Source organism: Ammodytes marinus (assembly GCF_949987685.1).
Source record: "Ammodytes marinus genome assembly, chromosome: 9".
Classification (NCBI taxonomy): Eukaryota; Metazoa; Chordata; class Actinopteri; order Uranoscopiformes; family Ammodytidae; genus Ammodytes; species Ammodytes marinus.
In genome coordinates, this window is record NC_137213.1 from 23,649,103 (window position 1) to 23,670,306 (window position 21,204).

Here is a 21,204-nt window from a genome sequence, read left to right on the forward strand (position 1 = left end):
ATTGTGTATCTGTACATCGTTCAACAATTCAGCGCAATTTGCACCAAAACATCTGCTTTTTATAAAGACCAAAGACACACAAGTCCGCTCCCACACACCGAGCGCGCGTGCGCGCACAAGAGTCCCCCCCCCCCACAAACACACACACACACACACACTGCTGCCTGCTACTGACACGTTAACGTTAATTGACAGCACGGTCTCGGATGCGGACGCCCGCGCGCGGACACAAGTCCCCCCCCCCCCACACACAGCTGACTGCTACTGACACAGTAACGTTAATTGACAGTTATCCAAACTCTGTCTTATCTTTCAAATACCTAACAGTAGCCTAATGGTAATGGGGTTGACAATGTTGTCATGACGTGCAGCATAGCCTCCTTTTATACACAGTGCAGCCATTTACTATATAGGCAACTGATTGTAAGTTTGAGTGCATTGTGCAGTATGGATGGCAGTTTGCAAGGTACCATAATATCAGATTGTATAGGTAACACCTGTACAGCTCGATTCTTCTTTAGGATTCAACACTTAATTAATTAATACATTTTCTGTTTCATTTCACTTAACAAAACACATGGAATTAGTTTGTGGTTATCTTTACACAATACACTAAGGAATGTTGCCCTACTCTATAGCCAACTTCTACAAAGTAACTTACTGATAATAACCTTTAACAGTGTAAAATTAGCCATCACTGATAGCAGCCAAATGTACTGTTTAATATGTTTCTTTGTTTACCTGCTTCCTACGGGCACTGCACTAGTATTTACAATAAAAGTTCGGTAACACTTTATAATAACTATCCGTTGTAACTCATTAATAGATCATTAGTAAACTCTTAATTAATGATTATTAATGATTTGTTAAGTGTTTGTTAGCAGTTTGTTAAGGATTTATAACAATGGTAGATAGTTAATAGTTTAATAATTGAATCAGTTCATCTGGGAGGTAATCCGAGATTAACTGGTCACGTCACGTTCAAGTCCATGGCATGCACAGTGTGTATTGAGTTTATTTAAAAATATTTGAAAATGGGGCTGCCCTCAGTTGCCCATTTCAGCCTCGTCCCAGATGAACTGATTCAATTATTAAGCTGTTAACTATCTACCATTTTTATAAATCCTTAACAAACTGCTAACAAACACTTAACAAATCATTAATAATCATTAATTAAGAGTTTACTAATGATCTATTAACGAGTTACAACGGATAGTTATTATAAAGTGTTACCAAAAGTTCCTACAATAACTCCTACAATAGATCTGGAAATAGTCAAACCTTTTGGCAAATACTATTATTCTCTGTCTTGCTGAAAGTTAAATGAGAAGACTCAAAAATGGTCGGTTTAGCTTATAGTCAGCAGCCATTTACCTTGTAGCAAAAAGACTAGAAACAAGGGTAAACATCCAGCCTGGCTCTGTTCAAAGAATAAACAATAAAAATACACCTACCAGCTCCTCTAAACAAGCTGTTTCCAGTCTTTATGCTAGGTAACCAACTAATTGCTGTAACTTTATATTTAACTGTCAGATATGAGTTTATGGTAATGTTGTATTTATCTTCCCATTACAATTTTGAGAAGAAAGTTAAGAAGTGTATTTTCCAAACTATTTAACATTTCCTTTAAATAACAATTTCTTCCTCTGCCCTGTTCAGTTTACGAGAAATATCAAATATATAAACCCAATTATTTAATTAGCTTTCACCACATAGTACATTGTGCATATTACAGAAAACTCTATAAGTTTGTGATCCTATCAGGATCCTCATTGTGATCCATAACAAACATGATTGGTTGTATGTCTACTTAAACAAAACAAACTGAGAAAGGACTTTATTTTTCTCATATGGGTGATCAAAGTACTATTAACTAAGGTTGCCTACTTGGGCGACAGACTGCACATTGCTGCGTTAAATATTAATTTCGGAAAGCATTGTGTAAACATTAATTTCTTTATGATGTTAAACATGCCCTTCTTGGTCAAATGACTAACCATGGACACTGGAGTCCCTACCATAGTCAGCTCATGCTCGTCATTAACCGTTACAGATTATTCAACGGTCTTTGAAGGTCAAACACATCGTGAGCAAGCCTTTTTCTCAAAAGAAATATTTTTCAGGCGTAATACAGAGCAAAGCTTATAATCTGTATCAGTCAGGGAAGAGCGAGCCCTTTGTTGGCTGCGGGGCTCATGACTGTATGTGATGGAGCCAAGATGGTTTGTGAAGCGTAAACTGAAAACTCACATGAGGGAAACTTCAATCACCTCACGTTACTGGAGTAAAATGGTTAACAGCTTCAACATCCTGCAGTGACGCATGTGAAGCTAAGCTGGTGATTTTCTAGTATATCCCACCCGTTTTCTGCTAATTGTGCCCTTTTCTGCAGTTTCTGCTCTTGTTGTTTATTTTATCCAACCTGACCTTTCTTATTTTGCTTCTCCTATTGAGCATTCTGGCAAGTCTCTCATTCATTCTTTTTTTTTTTTTTTTTTAAATCTCTAATTTTTTCTACAAGCCACTCTGTCTGTGTCTAATCTTCTTATAGGAATTCAGATTACTCTCTCTTGATTTTATTTTCTTCTATGTTTCACTCACTTCCACTGCATCAATCTCAAGTCCTTTTATAAAAAAGGTATTTACAATTCCATAAAGCTCCTAAATTCGTCATCTACGTTGAGCTGGTGCTCAGAAGGACACAGGTACTGCATCTTTTCCAAACACGGGGATATTGCCTCACTGAAAACACAGACGCAAAACAGGAAAAATCTGTTCTCCTTTTCCTGTCAAAGAGCTGACGAAAACGAGACAAAAAGTAGTGGGGAGGATATGAGGCCATCATTCCCTGTTATATTGTTAATTGTTGCAGTCTCCGTCCCAACAATTCAAACAATTACTATTATATAGCAGCAGGTGTATTATATGTTTTTTTTGTTATGCTCAGGAAAAGGTTAATGGCGCTGATATTTTATGGTTGGACTACAGTAAGAAATATTCTAAATTAGAAACATACATGTACTGTGGCTCAGAGGTTTCAAACAAATTCAGAGTTAATCGTATTTGTTTTCCGCATCCCATTTTTTCCATGCATCATGGCAGAAGCCAATCCCTAGATGGTTTCACTCCACAGATTGCTTTGAGCAGGTCAAGGTTTGTGAGAAGTGTGGAGGAAAAAGGGCAATAAGAAACTGTGTTGTCTTGTATTTTTCCTGCCGCGGGACGCTCCTAGCAGCCCATCTGTGCTGATAGGAAGTGGAGAGCACCAGTGTGCACTCTGTGCTGACGTCAATGGGGCTTGAAGAACCAGTTCAGCAGGAACTAATATCCCCGCCTCCCTCCTCCCCTTCTTTTCACCCATCTTCACATCTACCCGATCTTAAGCTGAACTATTACAATCACCTTCTATGGTTCCCAGCCTTTGTCATACCTTCAGCCCGGGTCATAAAGCCATTGCATAGGGGAATTTTCTGTTGTTGTTATCAATTAATCGTTTCCTCTATCGATAACTCATAAGATTGCAGCTTCTATCTGCATGTGTGAAAATGCTCAAAGATAGGACAGTTTGTGCAAGCAGTGTAAACATCCATTTATGTGTTGACATGGACAATTTTCAGAAGAAATTACAGTTCTACCCAAAGTCTATCTAAAACAAATGAAGCATTTACGTCCAGAAGTTTGAATATGAAATGTTAACTATGAACACGTGCTGTGTTTGCATCTATTTTACTGCACAGGTATGAAACTGGAGTAACTATCTTTATGCAACATTTATAGTTGAATAAACTCAAAATTGTAATGTTGACAAATGTGTACAGTTGTCAACATACAACATTTATATTATGAAATCACATGCAATCTGCATCTCTGGCTTTTATGCATGAAACTGCACGTACAAATTTACGCAACTGCAGAAGTACTGGGCGTACTTAATTTTTTGGATCTTTATCTTTTATCTTCAGAGCATTATCCTTGATGGGGGTTTGATTAAACCACAGTTTTCATAAACTGGAAGGCTCATGATAGAACTCACCTGATAGGCAGACTTTGGTGACAGGAGGCTGATTGGCAGCAGGAGACCTCCTATGACAAGAGAGTAACAAGTCAGTATTTATGAAAATAAGGAGCCCTGATTTCTAACAAATGGATATACAGGTCCTTCTCATATAATTAGCATATTGTGATAAAGTTGATTATTTTCCATAATGTAATGATAATAATTGAACTTTCATATATTTTAGATTCATTGCACACCAACTGAAATATTTCAGGTCTTTTGTTGTTTTAATACTGATGATTTTGGCATACAGCTCATGAAAACCCCAAATTCCTATCTCAAAAAATTAGCATATCATGAAAAGGTACTCTAAACGAGCTCTTAACCTAATCATCTGAATCAACTAATTAACTCTAAACACCTGCAAAAGATTCCTGAGGCTTTTAAAAACTCCCAGCCAGGTTCATTACTCAAAACCGCAATCATGGGTAAGACTGCCGACCTGACTGCTGTCCAGAAGGCCATCATTGACACCCTCAAGCAAGAGGGTAAGACACAGAAAGAAATTTCTGAGCGAATAGGCTGTTCCCAGAGTGCTGTATCAAGGCACCTCAGTGGGAAGTCTGTGGGAAGGAAAAAGTGTGGCAGAAAACGCTGCACAACCAGAAGAGGTGACCGGACCCTGAGGAGGATTGTGGAGAAGGGCCGATTCCAGACCTTGGGGGACCTGCGGAAGCAGTGGACTGAGTCTGGAGTAGAAACATCCATAGCCACCGTGCACAGGCGTGTGCAGGAAATGGGCTACAGGTGCCGCATTCCCCAGGTCAAGCCACTTTTGAACCAGAAACAGCGGCAGAAGCGCCTGACCTGGGCTACAGAGAAGCAGCACTGGACTGTTGCTCAGTGGTCCAAAGTACTTTTTTCGGATGAAAGCAAATTTTGCATGTCATTCGGAGTCTGGAGGAAGACTGGGGAGAAGGAAATGCCTAAATGCCTGAAGTCCAGTGTCAAGTACCCACAGTCAGTGATGGTCTGGGGTGCCATGTCAGCTGCTGGTGTTGGTCCACTGTGTTTTATCAAAGGCAGGGTCAATGCAGCTAGCTATCAGGAGATTTTGGAGCACTTCATGCTTCCATCTGCTGAAAAGCTTTATGGAGATGAAGATTTCATTTTTCAACAAGACCTGGCACCTGCTCACAGTGCCAAAACCACTGGTAAATGGTTTACTGACCATGGTATTACTGTGCTCAATTAGCCTGCCAACTCTCCTGACCTGAACCCCATAGAGAATCTGTGGGATATTGTGAAGAAGAAGTTGAGAGACACCAGACCCAACACTGTGGATGAGCTTAAGGCCGCTATCGAAGCATCCTGGGCCTCCATAACACCTCAGCAGTGCCACAGGCTGATTGCCTCCATGCCACGCCGCATTGAAGCAGTCATTTCTGCGAAAGGATTCCCGACCAAGTATTGAGTGCATAACTGAACATAATTATTTGAAGGTTGACTTTTTTGTATTAAAAACACTTTTCTTTTATTGGTCGGATGAAATATGCTAATTTTTTTAGATAGGAATTTGGGGTTTTCATGAGCTGTATGCCAAAATCATCAGTATTAAAACAACAAAAGACCTAAAATATTTCAGTTGGTGTGCATTGAATCTAAAATATATGAAAGTTCAATTATTATCATTACATTATGGAAAATAATCAACTTTATCACAATATGCTAATTATATGAGAAGGACCTGTATAATTTTTTTTCCCAGTGTGATTTAGTTTCAGCATCCGTCACTATTGCCACAGCACAAGCACAAAACCGCCGCTCCCTCGTTTCTCTCAACAAGTCACATGTCTGATTTTTCTACTATGTGACATTGTCGCGTGTAATTCAGTTTGGGTTCACGGTGACCTCTCTTTTCTGAGGTTGTATTTAATCTGTGTCCACCTCTGATGGACCTGATGCAACTGCAGCCCCTGACCCAGTTCCAGGATCAGCGGGAGCTTTTGTGCACTCAAATGAAATGAGGTTACCCTGTCTTCCACACAAAAATGATATAAAATGTCACTGTGTCCAGTTTGAGATTTCAATGCTGCAGCTGCAAACCAGCTTCATTATCAAAAAGCACAAGACTCAGTATACTTTGTCAAATGCAAGTGGTTCCCTCAACGAACAATCACATTAGGAAAGTGTCTGATGCACTGGCGCCCCCATGTGGCGCATGTAGGCATGTTGAAGTGAAGCATTTAAGGGTGTATTCACACTGGGAAAGTTCACTTGCTTTGGTCCAGACCAAATAGAGTTTAGATTTTTTTGTTGTTGGTGTGGTCCACTTTTATATTGCCCCTTTTGCAAGTGAACCAGCATTACAAAGCAAAGCCACACGTGATCTGAGATCATTCATTTATTGGACAGACATTCTGGGGTGGAGAGAAGCAGGAAGCACAAAGTAAAAACTGTGAAATATATCATTGATATAATATGGGGTTGAAAAGAATAAAAATGCCTACATCTAGCCTATAATTAAAGAAGAAAAACATCAAATTATTGTTGTTTCATATGGTTATAATATGTAGCCCTATGACAATGCCACATTATGTGGCTTGTATCCTAATGTGATGTGAAACATAATTTTTACTGTATTTTTGCTGCTGGACGTTCGGCTCGCGAGAAGAATAGGCTCATTTTTACGCGTCATCTCGATCAAATGTAATATATTGTTCTGGGCTCCCGGTCAAACCACAACTTATCGTCCTAACAATGGCGACAACAACACTTTCCCATAATGTGAAGCTGACGGCAATTAATTAAAAAAAGAAAAGAAAGAAAAGGCACAGTGCCTACTGCATTTGGGTCGGATCGAGTCCGGACAAATTCACACCACAAACGAACTGCAGCAGAGTGCGTATGGAAGCGCACCGAGACCACCTCTTCAGCAGGGTCTCGGAGCATTTCTTTGGTCCGCGCCCGAGTGCGATTTCTGTATTCACACATGTCTGAATGATGCGAACCGAAGGCGGAAGTATATCCGAGTTAGTTTTAACCGAACTAAACACGGCATGTGTGAATACACCCTAAAAAGCATCTGAATGTTGAAATCCAAATGCAGAAGTTCCACCCAAAAAACATAAAGTATTGGATTTCTGGCAAGAATTTCTATCAGAACACAAATAACAAAAAAAAACAGTGTACACATGTTATAGATATATTCATTTCATATCTAAAAGACAATCTGCAGTGTATAGTCTCTCTCCCAACACAGATACTGTGATAAAATGATGAGACAACTTACTTGTTGGATGCACATTGTACATTTGTCAAGGTGGTGAAATTGTTCCTGACAGTCCTTAGGCTTGCTAGAACCTAAAAAAATATTGATATTAGAAATGTTGAAATTAAAATGACTGACAAAACGTTTTTTCACAGTCACAGGAGGATTTTACATACAGACAATTCACACTATTACACACTATTGTGACAATGTGAGTATTAAAGCTTTGCATTTAAATGATGATTATGCAGACTGACTACTGATTACTTTTTGAGTCCAAATCATCTAAACTGATAATTTAATTAGAATTCAATGCAGTCTTTGCAGCTGCCTCTCAGTGCTGAGTGGTGATCTTCCCTCCCACTCCCATCCAAATCAGCAAAACGATTATTGTAACCCTTAAAGGTGAAGTAAGCGGTTTATTTATGTTAATATAAGTGTTAAATCGCTCTTTATTAATACAGTGATCACTTACATAATGTGCGTGTTTCATAAAGCCGATCTCTCAGTCAGCTGCTTTGCATGTAATCGTCAAATAAACTTATTGGAGTATCCCGAAATTTTTATCCAATCAGAAGAGAGAACGCTACAAACTGACACCGGGCCGTCTCACTCATACATACTATATACACTCCATGGTCTCACTGCCGGTGCACGCCAGAGCATCAGATGGGTGAATGTGTATGCGCCTACAATGGCGGAGCAGGTTAAAATCCTTCCCAATGTCTGTTTTCACATCACACTTATGGATCTGAGATGATGCTAGATAACTCGCTGCTTGAAGACATTAATGTGGTGACGTAGGGACGAGCGAGGGGACTGTTAACTGCAGTAACTGACAGGAAGTTAGCTAAAAGAACCATTCCGCTTACAGCACCTTTAAGGAATAGCTGATAGTGCATTCTGTTATTATCAGCATGTTCATAATCTCGAAATTTCACCTTGTATGTAACACGGTAGTTAAGTATAGTATCTCCAATTCATCTACAGTTCAAATTGGGGAGGATGCCTTTGCCAAAAAGCCCCTTGCCATGCCTACTGAAGGCCACCAGGGGGCAGAGAGGTTAATCATGACTACAGTAATTGAGTTGGTTTCTGGGTCCATGAGGTGCTGCACATCTAAAAGCCCTCGGAGAAAACTGTTTGTCATAAAAAACAGCTACTTAGCTACTTAAGAAAACATTATGAAGAGGACTTTGATGTTCTATGCAGCAGATTTATTGAGTTGTGATCAAATTACCTGAGCAAATGGAGTCACAATCAAGTCTTCTCCATGCCTGAAATAGAATGTGAAAACCACTGAGCAAAGACTGACAGTCGCGCAAACAAACACACAGTTGAACAAAGTGAATCTGATACAGCAGCAATCTCTCTCAATGATTTTTGTATCATTGTATCATTATTTCAACTCACAGTTCTCCGACGATGGAAGAGTTTCGAGACAGGGACTTGGGCGATAGGTCGTAGTCGCTATCCGAGCGGTAGAGGAAGGATTCCCTGCGTTGACCATGGCCCGCCAGGTTGGGATGAAGAACCAGACCTGAACCCGGGGAGGCCTGCAGGTCAGAAGGACTGCAGCACAACGACGGACCATTTTCCACTTCAAAGCTAAGAGAAGAGCGGAATAATAAACAGTAATCAGTTCAATACGATAGCACAGGAGACTCGTGTTATTTTTTGTAAATAGAGAGCATGTAGATTATCAAATGAAATCAGTAAATATTTTGTGCTCCTGATATCAACTTCAGGATCTAACTCGCACTAGACAACTTCAAAAAAGATCCATCAATGAATTTAAAAGCAATATCTTTATCTTTTCAATGTGTGGTCAATATATTTACATTGACGATGAAATCATCATTGTTATCATTCACTATTGTAATATTGCTGGTGCAACAATCCCATCCAGGAAAGGGATGGTTGCATAAACCCTCAAATGATTACTCACCTAAAAAAGGGAACAATTGCGCTCATTAAATAAGTATGCTTTGCTGGTCATTGAGAGGAGGGTTAGTTCAGTCAGAAACTGCTGTCTCACTAGAATACTGTCCATTACTGCTTGTTTGCTGCTAGAGTAGGGATTAAGGAGTGGAGCTATGAGAGAGATTTGCTCTTCATGGTGTGATGTCAGGCAATTTACTGTTGTTTTATCTATTATTAGTGATGAATGCATTAAACTATATCCAATACAAATAACTGTAATAAGAATAAAACATTTAAAACATAAATAATCTAATCCAACATGTAATTAAACAAGTAAAATCCAAGCATACTTTTTCTTGCTTTCTTAAGGGAGAAAATACATTTGCAATCAAAAACAAATTAAATATGCTCCTAGAAAACTGAAACATAGTGGAAAAAGTGGAAACAGAAATATACAGTATGGTGGACGTAGTGGAAAAAAAGGTCAGAGAAATAGCAAAACAACACAAACCACATGTTTAACGTAAATATAATGCAAATATCAACAGTCCATCTATCCAGAGATGATTCCACAGTGGAACCACCACAGCTGCACAGACAGATATAATCTGCTTGTCGCTATGGATTGGCTGCAGGAGGAGAGGACTAACTATTGTGTAATCAAATGATCAGATCCAGAGTTTGGAAGTCAAAGGTCAAAATATCGAAGCCCCGAAGGAACAACAGTTTAATCATGAATTGGAAAAAATAATTCTCACTAAACCCCGAGTTTATCTTGGATGATATGTAAGAAACAGTTTGAGTCCCTGTTATTGACATTTGAGACACATTCACATTGTATTGTCTGCAAGAAAAAAAAAATCTAATCATAGCTGTCACAAACACACTAAGCACCCAGTGCATTACTAGATAGATTTTAGATGAGCTGGCAGACTGTACGAAAGTCGCGTAAACATTTGCTCCACATTCAACCCCCCACAATCCGATCTATGTGACTTCTGCAAAATGCCGGATTAACCAGGATGATACTGTATATCCCACTGTCAGGCCAACAACTGTGCCGGAAGAGGTCAGATTAAATGTGAACTCTGATTACACACACGCGGTATGATCAACGTCATCTGTGTTGCCCTCTGCGTCATATCCAAATCCAAATTGCCCAACATTAAAAACAACATGCTTTACCAAAAGCACTCTCCTAATCTCTTAATCTGACATGGGAAGGAAACCACATTATGTTAACAAGGCTTCATTTCTTTATATACTGAAATGCTAGCAGCTGCTGTATGGTAATATGAATCTTCATTTTCTTTTTCCTTTTTTAGAAACAATTCATTTTGGCAATGTTCTGTGAAGTTTGCCTCATTGGTATGACTGCCGTTCAATCACTCACAAACAAACTAGACACATGTAGAGAGAGAAAAGACAAGAGGGGTTCAAATAGCTCTGACACAGTCTGGATAAACAATCTAGCTGAATAACAAAAAACTGTTTAGACGAGAGGAATAAATGTTTCAAAGCCAAGTGCTAAAGAATCACCTTGGAGCCGAGAGGTGTGCTCTTCTGACCACTTCCTCGCTGAAGTCAAAGTGCCCAACTCTGCACCGAGGGGATCTCCGTCGCATTCTTCTTTTCTCCCTTCTACCTCCTCATCAGACAACAAAAAGCACTGACACAGTGGCTGCTCAGGCTAAACAAGCACACACACAAACCCACTGACAGACTCCCTCTCTGTGCAGTTACAGGCCATGTGCTGGAATAGTGGGGGTTTGGCAGACGCCAACGGGCTGATCTGGGCTGGAACGCTCGCACTCGCTCTGTTTATCTGACTGCCTGTCCTTTTCCCCTCTATTATATAGAGTCTATATTAAACCACTGCAGATTAGTCAGTGCTTTCAGCATCGTTTCATCCCCGCCCTTCACTTGACCACCTGTGATGTTCAATAAAAACATATGCATAAGAGATTGGTCTGTTGGTTTTCTTACAGAGAAAAGGGAAGTATTAAAGTGGAAAAGCCAGATTTTCGTTTATCATCTTCCACAAATGTACATATGGTGTATTGCTTTTCCCTTTTTTTAGTAGAGGGAAAACAAATTGGTTTGCAAAAAACAATGGAGAGCTTCTTTTACCTCACCTATTGCATTCAGATCACACCTACTTCAAAACACAATCACTGCAATAGTAGACTATTTCAGAAAAACATTTTGACCTCTTTAAAAGGTGCACTATGCAGTGTCAGAGGAGGTGGATTTGTTCAAAAATATATTTACTCGTATGACTAGAATACACATGTATACAAAACGGTGGGCCATGCTGCTGTGAACAACAACAGTGACAGTAACTTTTCAGGTAGCTTCCTAACTTCAAACAGTGTTCCTGGAATCCAATTTTCAAGTTTCCAAGTTTGTTTATTCAGTTATGAGAATATACCTTCTCTGACACACCCAAAGTTACAGAGTGCATCTTTGATTCGGCAAGTCCCTTTAAATACTTTGGAAATGGTCAAGCCAATTCACCAACGTTAAGTTATATATTCTATAAAAGAACTAGATGATTATCAATCAAACAATAGCAACTACAGGGACACTGTAATTCACTCTGCTGTCAAGGTTTTTTTTTAGTGGGAGAGCAATGTCGAGATGGCCAAAGGAGGAAATGTTAGTGGGATAGAAGTCTTTGGGACAAAGTTCCCAAGATTATACAAGATGTTGACGAGCGATATCATTGTCCAACCTTATTGCCAAAAGCATATGAAAATATGCAATCATCATCCAGGGTTTTTCCTGCATAGAGAAAGTTTTGGCGCGCGCCAAAGCGGATTTATCCAGCGCCAAAGGAAAATCAGGAGCGCCAAAATGATAAAGATTGAGAATAAATATAGCTATTTAAAACCTCTCCAAATTCAGCCCAATTTAAGTCATCCTTCTTGAGGGGCTGGGCAATAACTTTCATTTTCGATTACTATTACGGCTTCCCTCAATCATGAAAACAAAATAATGATCGTTATTAAACTATCATTGTTCCGCACGCCGGGGCATGCAGGCTTGTAAATGCAGCAAACCCTTCTGCTATGCGCTCCGCTCGGCCCCTCCCTCACCTGGTAGTTATATCGGCTGGTCCAGAGAGTACGAGGGAGATGTTACGCATTGCCGGGTGTTTTGAAAAACTTCTAGATGACGAGAATAAAAGGTAAAACTAATTGTGTTGTCTGAAAACACTTCAGACTCACAACAAACTAAAATAATGTGCAAGATATGTCACGCGCGGACACGCGAGTCACGTAACATACGCGACCACGAGAGAGAGACAGAGAGAGAGAAAAAAAGGCATATACAACCTGATCTGCACCTCTAAACATCCCCCGACCAATTTGTTTATTTACTTTAAGTCGAATCATAGTGGTCTATGACCAAGCAATCAATGAATAAAAAACACAGGAGGTTTAAAGCTCCTTGACTCCTGCCACCACAACTCTCAACACTACAATGCAACTGCCTATCCACCCTGCTCCTTGACATAAATAAATCATGCCCTTACATTTAATGCTATCAAAAGACGTGCCCTATCAACACCATTTAAACTGGTTATTTTTATTTTGACATATTTATTTTATTAAATTATTAAAAATATGTTTCACTTTTTTAGCCTATTTCTATTCTCCCTGTTTTCAGTTCAATTAGGCCTTTGTTTAAAGTCCAAAGTCATGGTGTTATTAGAAAAAAAACCTTTTTAAAAGTAAAATAAATGCATAATGTTCTTAACTGTCTTTAATAATCGTGATTACTCAAAATAATCATGATTATGATTTTTTCATAATCAAGCAGCCCTACCTTCTTGCAATTTCCATGGTTTAGATCAATTAGAAACAATTAAAGTATTAAATAGGTAGGCCTAGACATTATTAGTATTTTTACTTCATATCTACAGGTTGTTTATTGTGATTTCATAAGCGTCAGTGAGCTCCATGGTAACGCAGTGATTGACAGGCTGACTGAAATGCTCTTTATCTGGACAGAAACTGCCCTCTCCCAACCCCACACTCTCTTAAAATACACAAACCATTTGCCTTTACTGTTGCACATAGTCGCAACCAGTGTTGGGAATGTTACTTAAAGTAATTAGTTATAGTTACTCACTACTTGTTCCAAAAAGTAACTGAGTTAGTAACTGAATTACTTTATAATAGAAGTAATTAGTTACCAGGGAAAGTAACTATTTGCGTTAGGCCTACTGTAAAAACAAATTGCTATAGGCCTATGTCAAAGAATTTGGATTTTTCTAAGCAGTTTTCACAAGTCAGTTGAAATGAGTAGAACAAACAAGTAGCCTATGTGTATGCTACATAACCTTTGATAGGCTAATTATTGCACATAAACAGACAGCAAGATAAGAGTTTTATGCACTTCAAGTAGGTTATTTTGTTCTCAACAAAAGTAAACATTCTTTGACGTTAAAGAGCTGTTGCGACCCGCGAATCGCGGCCATTTAATAACGTGCATAAATTATATAATTTATAATAGAGATCGGGAAACTCCAAATACTTACTCACAAAAGCAACACACTCAGTGAAAGCTAGTTTCAACCGTGGATTGATAGGTGGTTACTGCGGCAATTGCACGCTCACACAACAGAGAGAGAAAGAAAAAGAAACTTCACTAAACAGGCGCTCAGGCTGACTGACGTGACGGCGCTAACTGACAGTTATAATGTCATCCACACTGAATAAAACACATCTTAAAACACAGAAATAACAATTTATCTTGTTGTTAACCCACCGGTCTCCTTACTAGTTTGTGTAGTAAGGAGCCAGGTGTGCGTTCGGATTACACAGTTTATTCAATCAATTCAAAGTAACATTTAACGTTCAGTAACGATAACGGCGTTGTAACGACGGAAACAGTAATTACTTAGATTACCCCGTTACTGAAAAAATAACGGCGTTACCTAACGGCGTTATTTGAAACGGCGTTATTCCCAACACTGGTCGCAACCCCAAAAAAAGTCGGTCGCGTACTGACCCCCCAAAGGCTCATTCTGAGCCAGGAAAAACCCTGTCTTCCTGTTTATTGGTAGAAAAGCCAGAGATTTCAGTGACAAAGGTCTTAATTTAGGACAAACAGGACTTTCAAAATGTTCTCAGCTTTTCAGGAGAAAGCTTGTTGACAAAATCACTTTGTCAAAATCAGAAAATATCTCCTTGTGATCCCCCACCTGTCCGTACTGTTTGTGCACTGAAAAATATCCAGTCCAATATCCGGGTCTGTATTCTGTATGTAATTTTCACTGATTTTGACCAAAAAAAGTTTGACAACAAGCATTCTCAAGAATCACTAGACATCGCCTTTAAATCAGAAAACAAATTGAACAATATGCCATTTTTGTTACAGTATATTGTATGTTTACATCAGGAGGGCTAATTTAGCACTAGGGATATCTGAATAGACTGAAAGCAACTGTGATAGGATGACTGTGGGAAATTAGGGAGACTGATAAGAACCAGAGCCTCCCACAATGATCTGAGCAGAAAGAGACAGGCTGGCTCCTATTACCAAGACCACTGCTTTCCAAATACATATTTCTTTTAAAACATCCGAATCCCAACTTCGCTCACCGGATGCAGAGAACAAAGCAATCACTGCCACTCGACTAAATGATCTTGAGCACTGATGATGAGGGTCAAGTGAGGCATTCACAGCACACCCTAGAGGGAAAACACTTGGCATTCTGCTCTGCTCAGTTTGTACTTTTTTTTTCGATGTTTCGACAATGAAGCATTTTATGATGAAATAGTGTCATCATCTCCTGCACATTTCAACACAATAATAAGCTCTATAAATGCATGTGCCAAGAAAGCAACACAGGACTCAATAACCACTTTGTCTTTTTTTAAATTCCAACCTATTGTAATTCTACTCCCTCTCTACCCATCTATTATACTGTATACAGTATCTGTGCATTATGGGAAAAGAAGCTTCTTTTTTTGTGTTTTGGCATTCCTTTGCTTAAGTTCATTATACAAATTGAGGATCTAAAGAGAATATGTGGCCTATTGTACAAATTGCAAAGTCATACGATACAGATGTGACTTTTGGTTCTAATAATAAATTGGATAAAAGAGATGCCGGAAAATGCTTCAGACTCCTCATATGTTGTTGGCAGCTGTGTATGTTTCCAGTGTTTTCACATACCAATGAATCTCTTGGATAAATCACTCCCCTGGACTCTAATTCACCCTGCAGCAGGGACATTTTTCAGCAACTTGAAATAAGCAACCGGTAAATAAGTGTCTGTCTGAGCTGATATATATAAATCCGTAATCGCCATGCACCTGCGTTAGCTCTTAAAGAAGGACACAATAAATAGAGTTGTAAAGTAAAGACAAACCGAATGAAACATCATCTCTTTCTTACTTTGTCTCCCACGAACACACCAACCAAACTTCTTACCAGGTATTGGCTACAGTGAAGCGTCTGTATCGACGGAGATGCTTGTTTACCACTTGCTTGCGGAAGCATCTCGGGGAGCTTTGTGGTGAGACTTTCTGGTCAGGATTAACAGCACCAGCATCGGATGAGTCGGCCTGGTCCGCCCAGAGCTCCCTGCTCTCTCCACTGGCTTCCATTAGGGCATACGCTTAACAAACAAGTCCCACGCCAGACTAGTGACGGCTCTTTCTTGGCCTTAACAAGCTACTAATATACCCGTTCTTTCCAAGGTTACGATTCATTTGATTGGTAGATATCTTTTGGACACCCCCCCATCCCCTCCCCTGGCATTTCTGATGCAGATCAAAATCCAAAACATCATCATCAACAGAACAAGCTGATTGGCTCATCAATGACAGCTGGAAAATAACACTAAAATGTGTGGGGTGTCCACAGTGGCATGCAATAAACAGAGCAAATGTTTTCCAGCCTCTGACCTTTAATCCAGATAAATGCAACCAATGTTTTGCAAAAAGCAGTAGAGCAGAGTATGAGCGTTAGACAAAATGATGAGAGTCAATGGACAATACATTTATGATCAAAGCCACTCATCATATGGAGTTAAGTGACGGGGGTCATGTTGCTTCAAAAAGAAAAGGTTTTAAGTGGCCAATTGCCATTCAAAAATGTTAAGTGTTAGGCATCCCAAAAAACTCCTTTAATACATATAGCGTGCATATTTGTTTTACCATGGAACACACGCTTATTGTCTTCTGCCTCAGGGGTAGATACAATAATAACAGTGTATTCAACCTAACAGGGTCCAAATTATGTTGTGCCATCTGATGCCTTAGAAAAGAGCAAAATGTGTGTTCTTCTCCAGGGCAGAGAGTTACAGTAGTTACTGTAAGTAAAAGACAAAAAAAGCCATTGCTAACTTTGGGAGGCTGCTGCTCATTTTCCACTCTTATGTAAAAAGTAGATATAAAGAAAACACCGTGGTTTGCAGCACACACCACATGTTCTAGTATTCTGCTCCTACAAAAATACATCATTTCAACTAAAAACAAAGGGAAAAAATAAACTGTTATACTAAAATCTAAGAACAAAAACCGGAGGACTACATACCTTTTCGTAACATATTGTCATTCTTAAGCCGGGAACACACCGCACTGGCCGCGCGGCGAGATTACATACAAAGTCAATGTACTAGCGCATGGCCGTGCGTCCACCCAATAATCGGCGTCCAGCGGCCGGCGGCGGGGCTTGCGCGGCGTGTGGCCGCGCCTCATGAGAGGCGCGTGAATCGGGAGCGTGGCCATTAGCGGCGCATAGAAATTGTGTCATCGAAGGAGCGTGAATCGAAGGCTTGTGCGGCGAACACGGCGCCGCAGAAAAAGATGAAAATGTTCATCTTTTTCTGCAGCGCCGCCGGGCGCCGCGCCTCCACAGCCAATCAGCGTTGAGATTGCCCGGTGGCGGTGGTCTGCAAGACGAGGTGGGCGTGTGGAGTGAGGACATTGGGCTTCCAATACATTCTGCAAATAGGCTATGTGTATTTTGCATCTGTTTAGCTGTTGGTTGTACTTTAGCCAAGGTAGCGCCGGTTAGCATAGTGAAACTCACCCAGCTGTGTGCTGCTCCTGAGGATAATATGAACCCAAAGTTGACGGCAGTGTCTGTGTGGAATTCCATATAGTACAGCGAAGCACCGGTGTTGTCCTCCGTCAGCCGGCACACTTTCACTTTCAGGTAGGCTGATGTCTGCCTTTATTTGTGCTGCTGAGCACACACTGCTGTTGTTAATGTGTTTAGTATGTTGCTGAATTGCTGTTAATGTGTGTGTATTTGCACACACATTGTGTTCAGGCTGTTTTAATGATATTTGTGACAAGACTGCCGCTGGTTACACAGTGAACCTACATCTGTATTTTTTGGCACAGCTGGACCATTTTATTGTTGTTGTTGCACCGTAAGTGTGACAGGTCTGATCTCGGCGTCGGCGTCAGGAATATATGGCCCAATATGATCAAGCGGCGAGCCTCCTGCGGTCACGCGGCCAACCGCCGCCTACGATGAGGCGGCGGTTGGCCGTGGCGCCGACTGCGGTGAACATGGCCCAATATGACCAAGCGGCGAGCCTCCTGTGTTCACACGGCCAACCGACGCAGGGGGCCAATGCGGTGTGTTCCCGGCTTAACAGTGGCTCACTGTGCCTCACCTGTCAGGGTCGGCCTGTGTGATGTCGATGCGGGGCAGAGAGGCGATGGGCAGACTGGTGGGTCTGGTCCGGGTCACTGGATCTTCCTCGGGTGTTCGAGACCTTCCCCTGTCCCTTTCCTTTTCTGCCTGTCGCCATGACAACGGAGGCAGCTGCAGGTTGCCAGAAAAGCGCCTGTGGACTTTGCATGACTCTACCCCGAGAGTGTTGCCTGTGGAAAACTGTCCTCCGGGAGGCTCCTTCTGCTCCTGAGGGTAGAAGGGGGAGGGGGGAGGGGGGGGGGGGAATAAAACATAATTACTTTTATTAAAGTGGCTCATAGCATCCCATTTGGATATGCTTTGGAGGTGAACACAGATCATGAAAATGTGGCGGAAATGTTAATATAAAAAATTATTAAATGTTATTTTGTTTAAATTTGTGATGATAGTGGCACAACACAACCTCAAACAGAAATGGGGATTCTTGTGAATTATCCAAAAGTGAAAACAAAATGAAAAGGAAATAAAAAAATTAAAAAACAGAATGAATTCATGTATAATAGAAAGGCTATAATTAAAGGCTTTTTGTATAAAAAAATTAAATAAAAAATAAAAGATTTAAGGGATTTAGCACATAAATAAATCTATCTTCTACATTGTCTCCTTCAAGTCCAAATGTTTCAAACACGGACTAGGCGATCTGCCTGCCCTGCACATTTCCCCGATTTAACAAAGTGATAAAGTATATAGTCTACATTTACATGTCTTACTTCTTGACTATACAGAAAAAAATTAACCATTTGATCAAAGCCTGGGTACAGGCCCTCGACACGTGAACTGCCACCCGTTGACATTTTTATGAACCTTTGCTGAATATAAATTGTGTGTTTAATGTGGCTGGTTGAGGGTGAAGGTTCCAGCAAGGAGCCCAGGGTACTTCACTGAAACGACATGTTGTAAACAAGCCAGGGCGCTGATGAAACGGAGGCAGGCTGCCAGAGCTCATTCTGCATACATCACCCTCCACTTAATGTTCACCGCATGCCGCAAGTGTAAATGAAAGACTCCGACCGGCTTCCAATGAACAAGGGAGATGGGGAGGCACGGTGAAGCTGAGGGGGAAATAGAGGAGGAGGAGGGGTGGTGGGGGGATCCAGAAATTCCAAGAACATTGCTTTGGCAAACAAGAAAACATTTGTCTAATTTGTGTTTGTGGCATAGGAGAAAAGACAGAGAGGATGAGTGTGGAAGAAAGAGGTTGACAGTGAGAGTGAGAAAGTGTGAAGCCACAGTCTGACCTCACTGTCAGCATGGCTCAGCTCACCACAAGCTGAAAAGACTGGACATGATTATCTATTAATTCTCTCTCAACTAACAGTTTTTACCTAAATGCAGGTTGAGGAGTTCAAATATTACAGTCAACAATATTGATGCAAACAAATTAGAAATAAAGTTTTGTGATGAGGGAATTTACAGTTAAAGAAATCTACTTGTCAGTGCTCTCTAGTGGATACACTATGCAATGAGGTTTCTAAATGACCTCAAACTTAGTTTGGGAAGTCTCCAATGCAATATATTACTGCTAATTGGATTACTTACACACACACCTTAATAGAGCTGCATTAAGCTAATAGGAGGTACTATTGGTCCTGGCTGATTTATTGGTCTAGCTTGTGCACTGTTAGCACTAAGATTGGTAATAATTATTTTCATTACATATTAATCTACTGAATAATTTCTCACTGTATCAATTTATCTTGAATGAGAGGAAATAGTAGAAAATATCTATCACAGTTTCCTATAGCCCAAGGTGATGGTCTTCAGACAAAATAAGACATTTAAACGCAATGCATTGACTATCTTAGAATACATAAAAACAGCAAATCAGCAGCTGAATCTGTGAATTTCAAATGAAAATGATTGCAGATTAATAAACTATTCATTTTAGATATAGTGAGGATTAATCCAACTGCAATTAAAATCTGCTACATTTTTCCAACAGTTTTAGAGTCAGTGGTATCACAGGATGAGAAACACAGCGAGCTCACAGTAAAAAATAAAAGTCATTCCACCTCATCTTTCCAATGAAAAAGATAAACAGCAGTGATGGGACACCAGAACAAAGAAGAATAAATGGGAGAGTAAACTGCACAATAGAGGGATGAGACCGGGCATGGAAAACTTCCTGAAGTAGATAAGAAGGGATGGGACGGAAGGGACAGTTAAAAACAGATAGAGACAGGAGTCTGCCTTCCTCTGAGCATGTCAGTAAACACAGCTCTGCTCACTCCCCTGCTCCTTCTAGGAAATGCAATTTGTCTGATTTAGTGTGCCTATCTCTTTAAGACACAGTCTTCTTGTCCCAAGGAAAAAGGGGTGATAATTAAATCTGGCAAAACATAACTCTATTCCAACTACTCCAATCCTGGACTGTTTCCACTTACACAATCACTCTCATCAAACACGATAAGCAGAGATCTAAATAGTCTATTGTCAATATTTCCCAGTGCAACTGCTGCTTCTCTGCCAAAGTATTTAACAATTGTGTATTGATTGCGTCTCTGACGCTGGACATGTCATTTGAGTTCTTCATAGATCTCATGTTGCCAGGAAATACTGTTCTTTTACTTTGAGTGCACGCGTTTAGTATATACACCAGCAGTAGGATCAAGATGTTGAACATTTTAGAACTTAAAAATAGCACATTTAGAATCCTGGGTTAATCATATGTGCTCGAAAGTGTTCATAAAAGTACAGGGACTGGGATGAAAGGTAAAACAATCAGTCTGAAACAGAGGCAGTGCGACTCCAGTGTCAAACAAAGGTGGAGTGGTTATTCTCTCGATGAGGATGAAAGGCCATTTTTGGCTGCAGTCTCCAAACAACTCCAGTGTTCCCTGGGATACTTCCAAAAAACATTTTTTAAAAGAAGTTGACACAAATGAGACAGCTGTAGGAGAGAAGCTCAAACAGCATGGCTTGATGTAGTGTCTGAATTATTGAGCCAAAGAAAAGAAAGAAGAAAAAAATCAGAGTGCTTTAATTATTAAAAGGTCTAAAATCTTTATGAAAGGTGGGAGTTTGACTCTCAAGGGTGTCAAGTGGTGCAGAATACCATATATTTAACTCATCTGAAACACATTTAACTTTTCTGTGAAATGAAGAAAAAATGGGTTTTGGCTTGAAATTGAGCTTATGTTATAACCATGGTACAATACATACTGTGGATACATATTGATTAGTTTAATTCTACTCTTGTCTCTTCATTCATTATTTGATCATTGTATGAAGTGTATTTCCTCTCATCTTAACTACTGATGTATCCTGTCTGGAGTTTCTATTGTAATTAAATCTGTCTGATGGGGCGGCAGTGGCGAAGTGGGTA

General features: G+C 40.1%; 1 protein-coding gene across 1 annotated transcript in view; it reads right to left on the reverse strand.

The window, feature by feature from the left end:
• The window catches only part of LOC307254993 (3',5'-cyclic-AMP phosphodiesterase 4B-like), a 60,423-nt gene that overhangs the window by 22,644 nt on the left and 16,575 nt on the right, over positions 1-21,204 (reverse strand). Inside the window, exons 4-8 of the mRNA XM_080033584.1 lie at positions 17,839-18,086; positions 8,682-8,876; positions 8,509-8,545; positions 7,290-7,360; positions 4,034-4,083 (exon numbers count right to left, since the gene is read on the reverse strand). Coding sequence (XP_079889710.1) covers positions 4,034-4,083; positions 7,290-7,360; positions 8,509-8,545; positions 8,682-8,876; positions 17,839-18,086 — 601 coding nt within the window. The remainder of the gene's footprint in view (positions 1-4,033; positions 4,084-7,289; positions 7,361-8,508; positions 8,546-8,681; positions 8,877-17,838; positions 18,087-21,204) is intronic.